Source organism: Dendrobates tinctorius, unplaced genomic scaffold (assembly GCF_039654945.1).
Source record: "Dendrobates tinctorius isolate UK_male_01 unplaced genomic scaffold, ASM3965494v1 ptg000036l, whole genome shotgun sequence".
Classification (NCBI taxonomy): domain Eukaryota; kingdom Metazoa; phylum Chordata; class Amphibia; order Anura; family Dendrobatidae; genus Dendrobates; species Dendrobates tinctorius.
In genome coordinates, this window is record NW_027361704.1 from 14,250,425 (window position 1) to 14,265,527 (window position 15,103).

The 15,103-nt window shown below is 43.8% G+C and overlaps 1 protein-coding gene across 2 annotated transcripts in view; it reads left to right on the forward strand.

Moving 5' to 3' along the window:
* The window catches only part of SLIT3 (slit guidance ligand 3), a 1,050,869-nt gene that overhangs the window by 123,052 nt on the left and 912,714 nt on the right, over positions 1-15,103 (forward strand). For both annotated transcript variants that reach the window (XM_073573732.1, XM_073573731.1), the window contains exon 2: positions 9,879-9,950. In XM_073573732.1, the coding sequence (XP_073429833.1) occupies positions 9,879-9,950 (72 nt within the window). The remainder of the gene's footprint in view (positions 1-9,878; positions 9,951-15,103) is intronic.

The window sequence follows — 15,103 nt, forward strand, 5'->3', positions numbered from 1 at the left end:
GGGAAGACTGAATCTGCAATAGCCAACCAGCTTGGAGTGAAGAAATCAACTGTGGGAGCAATAATTAGAAAATGGAAGACATACAAGACCACTGATAATCTCCCTCGATCTGGTGCTCCACCCAAAATCCCACCCCGTGGGGTCAGAATGATCACAAGAACGGTGAGCAAAAATCCCAGAACCACGCTGGGGGACCTAGTGAATGAACTGCAGAGAGCTGGGACCAATGTAACAAGGCCTACCATAAGTAACACACTACGCCACCATGGACTCAGATCCTGCAGTGCCAGACGTGTCCCACTGCTTAAGCCTGTACATGTCCGGGCCCGTATGAAGTTTGCTAGAGAGCATTTGGATGATCCAGAGGAGTTTTTGGAGAATGTCCTATGGTCTGATGAAACCAAACTGGAACTGTTTGGTAGAAACACAACTTGTCGTGTTTGGAGGAAAAAGAATACTGAGTTGCATCCATCAAACACCATACCTACTGTAAAGCATGGTGGTGGAAACATCATGCTTTGGGGCTGTTTCTCTGCAAAGGGGCCAGGACGACTGATCCGGGTACATGAAAGAATGAATGGGGCCATGTATCGTGAGATTTTGAGTGCAAACCTCCTTCCATCAGCAAGGGCATTAAAGATGAAACGTGGCTGGGTCTTTCAACATGACAATGATCCAAAGCACACCGCCAGGGCAACAAAGGAGTGGCTTCGTAAGAAGCATTTCAAGGTCCTGGAGTGGCCTAGCCAGTCTCCAGATCTCAACCCTATAGAAAACCTTTGGAGGGAGTTCAAAGTCCGTGTTGCCAAGCGAAAAGCCAAAAACATCACTGCTCTAGAGGAGATCTGCATGGAGGAATGGGCCAACATACCAACAACAGTGTGTGGCAACCTTGTGAAGACTTACAGAAAACGTTTGACCTCTGTCATTGCCAACAAAGGATATATCACAAAGTATTGAGATGAAATTTTGTTTCTGACCAAATACTTATTTTCCACCATAATATGCAAATAAAATGAAAAAAAAACAGACAATGTGATTTTCTGGATTTTTTTTTCTCAGTTTGTCTACCATAGTTGAGGTCTACCTATAAATGTAAATTACAGACGCCTCTCATCTTTTTAAGTGGTGGAACTTGCACTGTTGCTGACTGACTAAATACTTTTTTGCCCCACTGTATATATATATATATATATATATATATATATATATATAATGTGTATATATATATATGTATTCTATGTGTCTATATCTATTTCGTTTCTTTATTAAACCTGTCAGTGTGAGTTTACTGTATAGCGCATTGAATTGCCGGCTTTGCTAAAAGACACCTGGTGCGTATTTCTCGCAAGTCACATGTGTGGTCCATGTGTAATCCGTATTTTTTGCGCACCCATAGACTTGCATTGGCGTACTACGGCCGTAGTACGCTGACAATCGCAGCATGCTGCGATTGGCACGGAGCGTAGAATACGGATGAGAAATATACGGCTGGTGCGAGGGACCCCATAGAGAATCATTGGTCCGTGTCTAATGCGGGCTTTTAGCGCCTCTCACTCGGCCGTATTCCTCGCCAGTGTGACCCCGGCCTAAGACAGAAAGCCTTATGTTTTGTTTTAAGCATGTGAAAGGCTGCTCAATGGGGTTGATATCTGGTGATTGACTCTCTATTACAGAATATTCCACTTGTTTGCCTTAAGAATCTCCTAGGTTGCTTTTGCAGTGTGTTTTGGGTCATTGTCCATCTGTACTGGGAACCTGCGTTTGGCTGAATCTGAGCAGAAAATAAAGCCCTGTACACTTGGGAATCCATCCATGTCCTGCCATCACACTGCCTCCACCATATTTTACAGAAGATGTGTACTTTTGACCATGAGCTGTTCCAAGCCTTCTCTATAATTTGTACCTCCAATCATTCTGGTACAAGTTGACCTTGGTTTCATCTGGTCAAAGAATGCTTTTCCAGAACTGGGATGGCTTCTTTAGATGTTTATTGGCCAAGTCTATTACTTTCTGTTTTTAAGGCTGCTTAATGGCTTGCACCTTGTGATGAACACTTTGCATTTGCAATAATGAAATATTCTCTTTGTGATGGACTTGGATACTGAGACACCTACTTACTGGAGAATGTTCTTCACTTGGGTGGATGTTGTGAAGGGGTTTTTTCTCTTCGCCATGACAGCACCCACTGATCCGCCCTTAGGAACAGGAAACCTACAGAGAGATAAAAGGGGCGGTCCCCCTCGCTCCCTCAATTGGTTTCCTGTTCCTAAGGAGGAATCCATACTGAGAAGAGGATTCCTGGCCTGGTAGCCGCCAGCGTAGCACTATATGAGCAGCAGGGGCCCCAGAGCTGGAAGCAGCGTCGGGAGGATCAGCAGATCAACTTCCCCTCAGCTGGCAATGTGGGTGAGGCCTTGGCGCTATGTGCGGGGCTCACTTATGGGTGCATGTGGCGATGAGAGCCGGCACCGGGCTGCTCCCTCTAGAGCGCGGTACAGCGTCGGGGCTGCTATTGTAGTACCCCCCCCCAGAGAATGGTGAGGCAGGTAATAATGGAGTCCCCAGGAGCTCGCGCAGAGCGGCAGGGACGTGATGGAGTGCCACAGCGCTGAAGGAGAGAATGGCATACCTGACGCGGACAGCGATATGCTCGTACCGGCGATGCAGGGGCAGTGGGCAGAAGACGCTTGGCTGAGACCAGTGTTCCTCTGCAGCAAGGCGACCTGGAAGTGGAGACCGACAATTTCCGGGAGAGACAGGCGAAAGATTGCGGTATCGCAAACAGGCGACCGCGCATGCGCAGTAAGGGGGAGAAAAAAGAAGAAAAAAAAAGGGGGGCGAAACCAGGAAGCTGCATAAAAGCACCGGCTAGAAGCATACCAGTGCGCAGCTATATCGTCCACAAACGACCCGGTTTTGCTCCAAATAGAACGGCCAGAGGAATCCCTCCTATGGCAGTACTCAGAGGAGTAGCAGCATGAGGAGAAGTGAAGGCACCAGGAGGAGTAGCAGCTCCAGGAGGAATACTAGTGGGCGCTCTAGGCAGAACGAGCCCACAGAGAAGAAACCATCTCACGCCTCGCCTCAGCCTGAGTCTTGATCCCCGCAGCCGGTACTATGCTGACGAAATTCATGGGTGAGTGTTTTTTAAGTCATGCTTCTAGCTGATGGCATCCCCTTTCTGTTTGTCCTCCCCTTCTGTATGCCTTAGGCCAAAAGAACGGATAAATCTGAACACAGAGAATGTGCCTTGTGTTCCCAACCCCTCCCGGATAGTTACCCTAAGAGGTTGTGTCAAAGCTGTATCGGGCAAACTCTACAGGAAGAATCCTCGGGGAAAGCGGAGGATATCCGTACAATTATTAGAGAGGAACTACGGGCCTTAGGTGGTTTCAGTAGTCTAGGGGGACAAACCTCCAGCAAGGGGTTAATCTCACCAGTGTCTAGATCGCCTTCAGAAACTGGGGAAATAGATTCAGATATATCCCAGGAATACCTAACCTCAGAGGAGGAGGAGCAGGCTTGCTTCCCCACAGACAGTGTCAATAATTTGGTCAAGTCTGTACGCAATATGATGGGGTTATCAGATTCTAAAGACCCCAAAACCCCGCAGGAAATAATGTTAGCGGGCATCTCCCAAAAGAAAGTCCGGGCCTTTCCAGTAGTCCCAGCAATAAAAGAGCTGGTGAAAAGAGAGTGGGAGTAGCAAGGGCAAAGGACCTTTTCTCCCCTTAACATCAAAACGAAAATATCCGTTCGATGATGACGAATTAGCGTCTTGGCCAAGGGCCCCCAAGATGGATGCGGCAATGGCCTCCACTGCTCGCCGGTCTTCCCTGCCGGTGGAGGACTCGGGAACATTATCTGATCCCCTAGATCACAAGGTGGATACCTTCCTCAAACGATCTTGGGAGGCATGCACAGGGGCCTTTAAGCCGGCAATATCGGCCACATGCACAGGGAGGTCCATGATGATATGGTTGGATGAGTTGGAGGAGAAAATAAAAAGTGGAGCATCTAGAGACAAGATCCATTCCTCTATCCCCGATAAAGGCGCAGCAGCCTTCCTATCTGAAGCCTCAGCTGACTCCCTCCTTCTATCTGCCAGAGCAGCAGGATTAACCAACGCAGCCCGGCGGGCCTTGTGGTTGAAGGGGTGGAGAAGCGATACGCAGACAAAAACCAAACTCTGCGCCATGCCATGTCAGGGTAAGTACCTGTTCGGCACTGAGCTTCATGAGATCCTGACAAAAGCGGATGAGAGAAGGAAAGGATTCCCTTACCCGTACGTTCCCTTCAACAGGAGGGCCTTGAGAAAGCCTCCATTCAGCAAAAAGAAGGACTTCAAGCCTCAGGACCGCTGGGGCAATAAAGATCCCAAGCAAAGAGGCAACCTATTTGGGAAGCGTCCCTTCAGATCTGGGGACAGATTCCTGTAGCACCAATTCACCGGTAGGTGGCAGGCTACTAGAATTCAGCCGCTAATGGGAAAAAATAACATCTAACCCGTGGGCCATTAATATTGTTACTTTGGGCCTAAGACTAGAATTTGTTCGGTACCCACCGGACTCCTTCCTATTGACTTCTTTGAAGTCTGTGGCGTAACAGGAAGCATTGGAATTCGAGATTACGGGTCTCTAAGAAAGTTCTGGTAGACGTTCCAAGAGACGAAATAGGGAGGGGGTTTTATTCTCCCGTTTCTGGTCCCAAAGCCGGATGGTTTTTTCAGGACCATAATTAATTTAAGAATGCTTAATACGTTTTTAAGGGTGCGATCCTTTAAAATAGAGTCTGTACATTCGGCAATAAAACTCTGTCAATTAATGAGGCAATAACTCTGGAACGCTTCAATGGATCCTGGTGATTCTGCCATCGTTTTCTCGTGACATATTGTACGTCATGTTAGTGGTAAAATTTCTTTGATATGACTTGTCTTTGTGAAAAAAAATGGAAATTTGGCTAAAATTTTGCAATTTTCCAACTTTGAATTTTCATGCCCTTAAATCACAGAGATATGTCACACAATACTTAATTAACATTTCTCACATGTGTCCTTTACATCAGCACAATTTTGGAACCAAATTTTTTTTTTGTTAGGAAGTTATAAGGGTTAAAATTTAAATAGTGATTTCTCATTTTTACGACACCATTTGTTTTGGGCCACATCACATTTGAAGTCACTTAGATGGGTCAATATGATAGAAAATACCCAAAAGTGACACCATTCTAAAAACTGCACACCTGAAGGTGCTCAAAACCACATTCAAGAGGTTTATTAATACTTCAGGTGCTTCACATGAATTTTTGGAATGTTTAAAACAAAAATGAACATTTTAAATTTTTTTCAGAAAAAATTTAATTCAGATCCAATTTTTTTTATTTTACCAAGGGTAACAGGATAAATTGGACCCCGAAAGTTGTTGTCCAATTTGTCCTGAGTACGCCGATACCCCATATGGGGGGGGAACCACTGTTTGGGCACATGGCAGAGCTCAGAAGGGGAGGAGCGCTGTTTGACTTTTTCAACGCAGAATTGGCTGGAATTGAGATTGGATGTCATGTTGTGTTTGTAGAGCCCCTGATGTGCCTAACCAGTGGAAACCCCCCAATTCTAACTAAATCCCTAACCCCAACACATCCCTAACACTTTTCCCAGCCCTAACCGCAAACCTAACCCTAACAAACCCCTTACCCTAATCCCAACCCTAACCCCAACTCTAGCCCCAACTCTAGCCCCAACCCTAACCCTAATCATAACTCTTTTTTAATCCCAACCCTAATTTTAGCCCTAGCCCTAACTTTAACCCTAACTTCAGCACAACTCACAACTCGCTTTAGCCCAACTCTAACCCTAATGGGAAAATAGAAATAAATAATTTTTTTTATTTTATTATTTTTCCCTGACTAAGGAGATGATAAAGGGGGGTTTGATTTACTTTTTTTTTTTATTTTGATCACTGTGATAGGGTCTATCAAAGTGATCAAAATGAGCCAATATTAAAAAATCTCCTGTTGTTGCTGGGTGCCAGCCGGTATTTCTCCAGGAAGAAGAAGCCGGCAGCCCAGGGGACTTAAGGGGGGCCTGCAGGAACAACGGAGGTACGGGGGGTGATCAGGGGACCCTATTTCTTTCTCTTCTGGTGTGCGATCACATCAGAGGAGAAACGGAAAATGTGACTTTTTTTGCGGTCGCCGTTATACCGTTTATAGCGGCGATCGCAACACTGGGGTCAGTATAAACCGAGCCGAATCATGTTCTCTGGGGTCTCGGCTACCGTCGGCAACCGAGACCTCAGAGAAATTCTGACGCTGGGGGGTGCTTTACCTTAAATCTCAGCACTGTTTAAAAGCGGCGCTGTTGTTTAAGTACCCTTAAACCATATATTCAAATCATGTTGATAACAGCAAGTAAAGGGTACTTTAGGTTGGCAGATGATCAAGAAAACCTCAACGTGTTTCTCAATGGATCACCAGGAGGTAGATAATCAGATGCAACATGATTTGAATATATGTCATCATTTTATATATGCCATTCAAGCTAATATCTGTTTGTCGGCATTGCTTATGTCTTCCATGTTTGTTGCTTTTATCATTTGGCTGCCCTTGTTAGTGTAAACTAGTGATATCAGGGATTTCAAGGGACAGCCACCGTGGAGCGGGGGCGCCATTTCGCTTACCAGTAGGGTGCCAACCTCCGCTGACAGGAAGGCATACAGTCACAGGGAACAGCATAGTTAGGTACTTATTTGTTTTTGCACTTGTCACTTTATTGTCTGTTACCATCACCTTTTTGCACATTTGTCTATTGTTGCCTTGCCTACCCAAATTATCTTTTATTGGCAACCTCTATAGGCTCCTTTTCTTGGTTAAATGAGTGACCACATGTTGCACCAGCCTAGGGATATATATGTGTGTAGGGTGCCAACCTCCTCTGGTAGGTAGTCTGCAATTAGGGTTCTTATTTAGGGTTATGGTAGCCAGCACGGTTGGTTGACTTTTCATGTGTGGTAACGTCTTGTGTGTTTTTTTTTTTTTTTCCAATATCAGGTAATTTTTTATTGAACATTTTCAAAAATTGAAAAAACATGTAATCACATATAGGATAATTCCCAAACAATGTATTACATATACACATTAGAGCCCCATAAAATTCCCACCCATCTCACCCCTTACCCAACAAAAAACTCTTTTCTCCTGTTGCATTTGGTCCCTTACAGCTACAGATTTCCAGCTATAACCTCCTCAGCGCTCTCATCCACGCGAATTTAGAAGGTGCCAACCCGGGAGTGTCCAACCAAGGCGCCCACATATCCTCCCACTTCTTAATTGTTTGTCTCTTTTGATACACATATCTCTCCATATCTATATTATTATTAACTGCATCAGTAACTTCCGTGATTGTAGGTACAGAAGATCCCCTCCAGTGAGCCGCCATTCTCTTACGAGTTTGATATAGTATTCGTGAGACTGCCAGCTGATGTCCCTCTGAAAGCGGCAAAGTCTCCACCCCACCCAGAAGGACCATTTTAGGGTCTAGTACCATTTGAGATCGATAGAGCATATTAAGTAGATCTGTCGCATCCCCCCAAAACCTACGACGTCTTGTGTTTTAATAGGCATAATGAAGGGTATTTTTATCTGCTTTAATGTTCATATATGGTTCTTTGTCAGGATTGTGAACACCACAGCAGGATTTTTTATACTTTCCTTCGTTAAATAAGGTTTGGTTCAGGTGATCACCTAATCAGAAGCACATTAAGCAGATTGAGGTGTACTCTGGTTGGAATTCAACTTACAATGGAATAGCTGTCAGACATATAGGGAAGCTGATTTTTAATAAAACTGTGCAGTGGTCTCTTAGTTTTTGCCAGAGCTGTATATATTGTGAGCCAGTGACCGGTGACATATGCGAGGGTCGCTATGTATCCCCCACCAGGATGCGCACAGAGGTGTACTGAGGCCGCAGGAGTGCATTGCAGTCACAGGCATAGCTGTGATTGCAAATGCAAAGTAAAAGTAAGTGTTGGTCTTGGGCAAGCTATTTGTCCAAGATAGATTTAAGAAAGCCTGGGATTTTGTTTTTGAAACAGACTACAGGATGGTAGTGGGGCAGTCTGTTTCCTTCCCGGCCATGTTTTCCATGTGGCCTATGGCCACAGGTTCCTTGTAAAAGCCTCTGTAACAGAGGGTTGGGTGTGTCAGTTTGGTCTTGTAAGCGTGCAGAGCAGATGGCTCTGCAGAGCTTCACCTGTGTGAGGCAACACAGGCAAGCGGAGCCAAAAGACCTGGCACCCCTCAGCGTATATGGCTGTGCAGTCACCCACGGCAACGGGTCTTGGAGGTGGACTGTCTTGTTCCCGGCTGTGAACCGGAGGTGAACTGTCCTGTTGCCTGGCTCCCAACTGGATGATATTGTGTGCTGTGTATTTTTGTGAGTACGCTGTATATTAAAAGAGACTTTGCTTTGAACTTTGCTGGGTCACTGCCTCATCACTGTTCAGTGTGGATACCGCTGCACTACAATATATATATAATAATATTACAGAAACCACAGCTCTAAGTATTCCTTTGGCTTTTAAGTCTTGGACATCTCCTTAGGCCTCTTTCACACATCAGTTTTTTAGAATCAGTCGCAATCCTTGCAAAGTGTGCAAAAAACGGCTCCTGCGCACATTGTGAAAAACTGATGCACTGGATCCGTTTTTTTTTACGGATCTATTGCAGCAGGAACTTTAAAGGAACAGAATTCGAGAGAAAGAAATTTTTATGTGCCAAAATGGAAAATTCAGCTGTAGGGGTTAAATTAAAGGAAGAGAACTTTTACGGGCATCCTCAGTTTTAAAAAACTGAATCCGTCGCCGGGACGGACAGCAACAGATCCTGCGCCTATAGGCTTCCATTATAGCCAACAATGGATGGATAGCGCTGGATCCGTCACTGTCTGACTTTTCGATGTACACAAGAAACGTTCCTATGTCCGTTGTCTCCAGCCAACGGACAAAGACTTTTCGACGGATCTGTCGAACAACGGATGAAACGTGCGGCCATCCGTCGCTAATACAAGTCTATGAGACAAAAACAGATCCAGCATCATCATTTTTTTTTCACAAAACGACGGATTGTGACTGATGGCAAAAAACTGATGTGTGAAAGAGTCCTTAGCTAAAATGTCTGACACACTATGTGACTGAGGTTGCACATTGTGCATTGCATTCATTTAATATTTAATACCACCATTCCTGGCAATCTGTGTAGGTCTGCTATTACTGGGCCAAAACATCCAACTAAATATGTAGCGACTTACTTTTAACAAAAAATGTTGAACTTTGTTGGAGTGCAGAATTCTTTCTACTTGGTCATTTTAAATTTTTACAGTAAGTAAAGTGGAGATTTATGTTGAGCAGCAAGTAACTGAAGTTTCCATACAATTCATTACCGTTGACTGCAATTGCGGTGCATTTTGATCTTCCAGCAGTCACTCCTGATTCCCTTCAGTTTGTGTTGCACCAAATTGTTGAGTGGCTAAGAATTGTATTATCAAAATTATTTTGTTTGAAGCTTATTTTAAGTGTAGCTGATATTTTATAAAAGGTTATAGTTACAGATGGTGACATTACAGTAATTTTGGACATTATTTGTTTGCGGTAATATCAGAATTAAGTGAGTATTTTGGTATGTAATGACCCAGATACCAATTACTATTTATGTGTAATATGAATCCACCATCAGTGGCTGGAATAACTGAATAACTATCTTAATAAAAACTGTGATTTTCATTTTATTTCATGAAAATGTGTTTCTACAGTTAACTACAGAACTATAGGTTTTATTTTATACTTATAATATTAATGTCTTGTTTTGTTTTTGTTTTTTAGAGACTTGGATAAAAATAACATTACAAGGATTTCAAAGACAGATTTCGCTGGTCTTAAAAATCTTCGAGTACTGTAAGTTGCAAATTAATAAGCAAGAAAATGAACCGAAAACAACCTTCACTTCTTTGAGATGGTGATTTCCCTAAAATGTAACAACAAATGTTTTTGATACCTCCTTACTTTAAAAGGAATCCGTCAGCAGGTTTTTGCTATGTAATCAGGGGACAGCTTGATGTAGTGGTTAAAACAGAGATTTTAACGATGTATCTTAGTAAGGCTCTGTATTTTTGTTGTTTTACTTCCAATGAAGGTTTTATCATTCGGTGATCATTGCTCAGACTACAGCAGTGCCTGCATGCTAGTCCGACTCCACCCCCTCCTGTAATAAGCAGCTCACTGTCTATAGACTTTGTACATGCAGAGCCTGGTGTGTGTGGTGGCAGTTTTTTCAGCACTGCTGCATTGCTAAATCTTCTAAGAACTCTGTGTCAGTTTACTGGGTACCGCAATTCTAAGTGATAAATCTTTGACAAAAACCTGGTGACAGATTCCCTTTAAAGATTGGTTAGAAAGAACCTGTGATACTGTTTGGCAAGCTGCTTATTAGTAGGAACTATGCTCTGTTGTACATACTTTTACGTAATATATTATTTCCGGAATATAAAAATCTAAGTAAATCCTGACCACGCTGATTGTTCTGATAAACTCTCCCTATCGCAGTGATTTGAATGCATTTTGTGTACACTCAAAATCAGCTTATGTGGGCTTGGTAAGCAGGACTCTCAGAACTGTAATGATTTTTTCCTGCTTTTTACTCAAAAGTCCTGTTATTCAAATCATAGAAACTGCTATGAGTGAGTTTGGCATCTTTTAATCAGTTGTCTGTTTTCACAAAGGGAAGTCTAAATCATGGAAGGAAGTCTAAACCCTTATAAAAATAATACTAGCAGTTAACTGGTCATTGCATTAGTGGCTGAGAAATGAACTCAAGATCCATATGCAAATGAGGGAGCTTCAGGATACTCTTGGCCAAGCATGGCCAAGGATCAGTGCACCATTACACCCTCAATTTTCACTTTTAGTACTCCTTTTGATCTTGATTGACAGCACTTGCTTACTGAATCCGTAACCATGCACAAGCACACTAACACTGCAGGAACCCAAAAATTTGCATAAAGTGTTAGTGTGGTCGCAGTCGGATTTATGGATCCTGTCTGCAGTCACCGCTACCTTCTCTGATAAACCTGGAAGTTTAATGAATGAGTAGCTTCAGAGCGGAGGAGAGGGTGGAGGACATCTCTTACGTGCGGTTCCTGACATCATTCCATTGACTTGCTGGGATGCAGACTGTGTCCAGGCATCTCTTGCTCTGGGAAAGTAAGTGTCGTTAATCAAGATTTACATAATAAAAATATTAGACCATGTCAACCTTGGTATCCATATTCACTGGGTTTTGACAATTCCTTGACAGCTATTCAAATGTTCATCCCAAAGATGTAGCCTATATCATAATGTTCCAAAAATCCTATATTGTAATTGTGGTGTAGTAACCACTGTGTCCACTAGGGGGCGCTGTGTAGATGTCCCAAGAGAGAGGATGAGTGGCATAATCCTGAAGGACGGTTATGTATCTCAAGGTGGGTGGCCTTGAGATGTAGATTTATGTGTATGTTAATCAGCAGTGATACTGCTGAGGTGCTGGTTCAATGTGTCAGGAACTAGTTACCTCCAAACCCACCCAGGGGGTGTGTTTATTAACGCTATTGTAAAGTGTATATGTGAGTGGTTGAAGGACCTGTGATGAGGTCATAGTCATGTTACCCGGTGGGCGTGGCTATGGACCATATAATGTGGCCAGGGTAGGTCACAGGGGGTGAATGCTGGGACCTGGTTGGTCCAGTGTGGAAGGTCCCGTCTGAGTGAGATGGGGCTGCCTTCTGACAGCAAGTGAACGCTGTGTTAATGGCTGCACGTGCCTGAGAGTTCCCTGGAGGGAATGGACGTCTGCCGCATGATGGTGAAGGAACCATGAGTGACCCTGACGTGGGTGAGATAACACTGAGGCTGAAGAGCCTGTGTAATGGACATTTGCTTAACCTGTGTGATAGGATAACCAGAGTGAAGCTATAATGGACGCTATTCTGTATATGAACTTTATGTTGCTTCTATGGGTTTATGCGCTGAATAAACCGCATGGACTGTTATGGTTTATGGAAAACACGGTGCCGGATGTGTTTTGTTCGCTGCCTAGCGAGGATCCCCTAACTGAATGACAGCGCTACCTCACATAATGTTCTAAAAACATCCCCTCCCTGATTGTAAGGTTGATCGGTGGTAAGATTATTACAGTGGGTACGGAAAGTATTCAGACCCCTTTAAATTTTTCACTCTTTGTTTCATAGCAGCCATTTGGTAAATTCAAAAAAAGTTCATTTCTTTTTCTCATTAATGTACACTCTGCACCCCATCTTGACTGAAAAGCAAACAGAAATGCAGAAAATTTTTGCAAATTTATTAAAGAATAACTGAAATATCACATGGTCATAAGTATTCAGACCCTTTGCTCAGACACTCATATTTAAGTCACATGCTGTCCATTTCCTTGTGATCCTCCTTAAGATGGTTCTACTCCTTCATTGAAGTCCAGCTGTGTTTAATTAAACTGATAGGACTTGATTTGTAAAGGCACACACCTGACTATATAAGACCTCACAGCTCACAGTGCATGTCAGACCGAATGAGAATCATGAGGTCAAAGGAACTGGCCTTGGAGCTCAGAGACAGAACTGTGGCAAGGCACACATCTGGCTAAGGTTACAAAAGAATTTCTGCAGTACTAAAGGTTCCTAAGAGCACAGTGGCCTCCATAATCCTTAAATCGAAGTTTAGGACCACCAGAAGTCTTCCTAGACCTGGATGTTCAGCCAAACTGAGCAATCGTGGGAGAAGAGCCTTGGTGAGAGAGGTAAAGAAGAACTGCAAGATCACGGTGGTTGAGCTCCACAGATGCACTTGGGAGATGGGAGAAACTTCCACAATCATCTATCACTGCAGCCCTCCACCAGTCAGGCCTTTATGGCAGAGTGGCCCTCAGAAGCTTCTTCTCAGTGCAAGACATATTTAAGCCCGAATAGAGTTTGCTTAAAAAAAAAAACACATGAAGGACCCCCAAACTTTGAGAAATAAGATTCTCTGGTCTGATAAGATGAAGACAGAACTTTTTGGTGATAATTCTAAGCAGTATATGTGGAGAAAACCAGGCACTGCTCATCACCTGCCCAATATAATCCCAACAGTGAAACATGGTGGTGGCAGCCTCATGCTATGGGGGTGTTTTTCAGCTGCAGGGACAGGACGACTGGTTGCAATTGAAGGAAACATGAATGCGTCCAAGTACAGACATATTCTGGATGAAAACCTCTTCCAGAGTGCTCTGGACCTCAGACTTGGCCGAAGATTCACCTTCCAACAAGACAATGACCCTAAGCACACAGCTAAAATAACAAAGGAGTGGCTTCAGAACAAGTCTGTGACCATTCTTGACTGGCCCAAACAGAGCCCTAACCTAAACCCAATTGAGCATCTCTTGAGAGACCTGAAAATGGCTGTCCCAAAACGTTCACCATCCAACCTGACGGAACTGGAGAGGATCTGCAAGGAAGAATGGCAGAGAATCCCCAAATTCAGGTTTGAAAAACTTGTTGCATTATTCCCAAGAAGACTCATGGCTGTACTAGCTCAAAAGGGTGCTTCTATTCAATACTGAGCAAAGGGTCTGAATACTTATGACCATGTGATATTTCAGTTATTCTTTTTTAATAAATTTGCAAAAATTTCTATTTCTGTTTTTTTTCAGCCAAGATGGGGTGAAGAGTGAACATTAACGAGAAAAAAATGAACTTTTTTACATTTAACAAATGGCTGCACTGAAACAAAGAGTGATCAAATTAAAGAGGTCTGAATACTTTCCGTACCCGCTGCACCTTAGGAGTTCTTCTTAGTCCCACCTAACAACTGTGTTCACTATTCTGCACAACAGAAAAAAGTATGCATGTTATGCCATAGGAACTAAATGGTACATCAGAGTATACAGTATACCTAGATATTACCGTATTTTTCGGAACATAATACGCACCAGACCATAAGACGCACCCCAGATCTTGGAGTGGAAAATAGAAAAAATAGTTTTATTATATGGGGGTCCATCTTATTGTCCAAATTTAAGGAATCTTACCTGGTGATACAGTGGGGTCTCAGGAGGCATGGTCCCTTCCTCAGGAAGTCAGCGGCGGCAGAAGTGGGGCAATGCTGCAGTCCCGGGATGCGATGCTGCTGGTCCAGTGTTGGTGGTGAGGCAGAGCACCGGAGCAGGATCCCTTCCTCAGGATGCCGACTGCAGGAATGTGTCCATGATGCTGTTCGGTGTCCACACTGCTGTCCAGTGTCCATAGCGAGCGCATCACCGGTTTCCCTGCAGCCATCTTCCTGAAGCCGTGAGCTGCCAGAGGCTCCAGGAAAATGGCCTCTGGAGGCCACATGTGCACAGATTGAGATCTCGGTGGCCATTTTCCTGAAGCCGATTACCGCCGAGATTTCAATCTGTGCACGGTCAACAGCGTGGACACACATTTGCCGCTGGCATCCTGAGGAAGGGACCATGCTCAAGTGCACTCTACACTGCCCACCGCCGCAGCATGGCCACACCTCTGCTGCTGCCAGTTCTGCTGCCCCAACTCCCCGGTAAGCCTGCTTTCGCACCATAAGACGCAGCCCCCATTTTCCTCCCAAATTTTTGTTGGGAAAAAGTGCGTCTTATGGTGCGTAAAATATGGTATTCAATTATCCTTAGGCCATAACAAATAAATATGACCTGAAATTAAACTAAGCTTACTACTGTTGACCAGTTCAGCAGTCAGGTATAACCCTATTCGTGCATAATTTAGAGAGTCACCATAGTGCCAGTGAAGTTAAGAAATGTCATGCATCCGATCAGAGAATGCTGCTTCTTTCTCCTCCTGGACTGATCATTTACTATAAATTCACCAGTAAAATCTGTCTTTTGTGAATTGGGATTTTCAGAATACTGAGATGGGAGATAACAGTTGCTGCTCATGAAACTCTATGGAAAGGGAGGAGAAAAGTGGAGGATATAGATAGAAATCGACAACTTGTATTGAAAGTTCTCTTTAAGTTAAACTTAAAATATTTACCTGGAAAAATGTTTC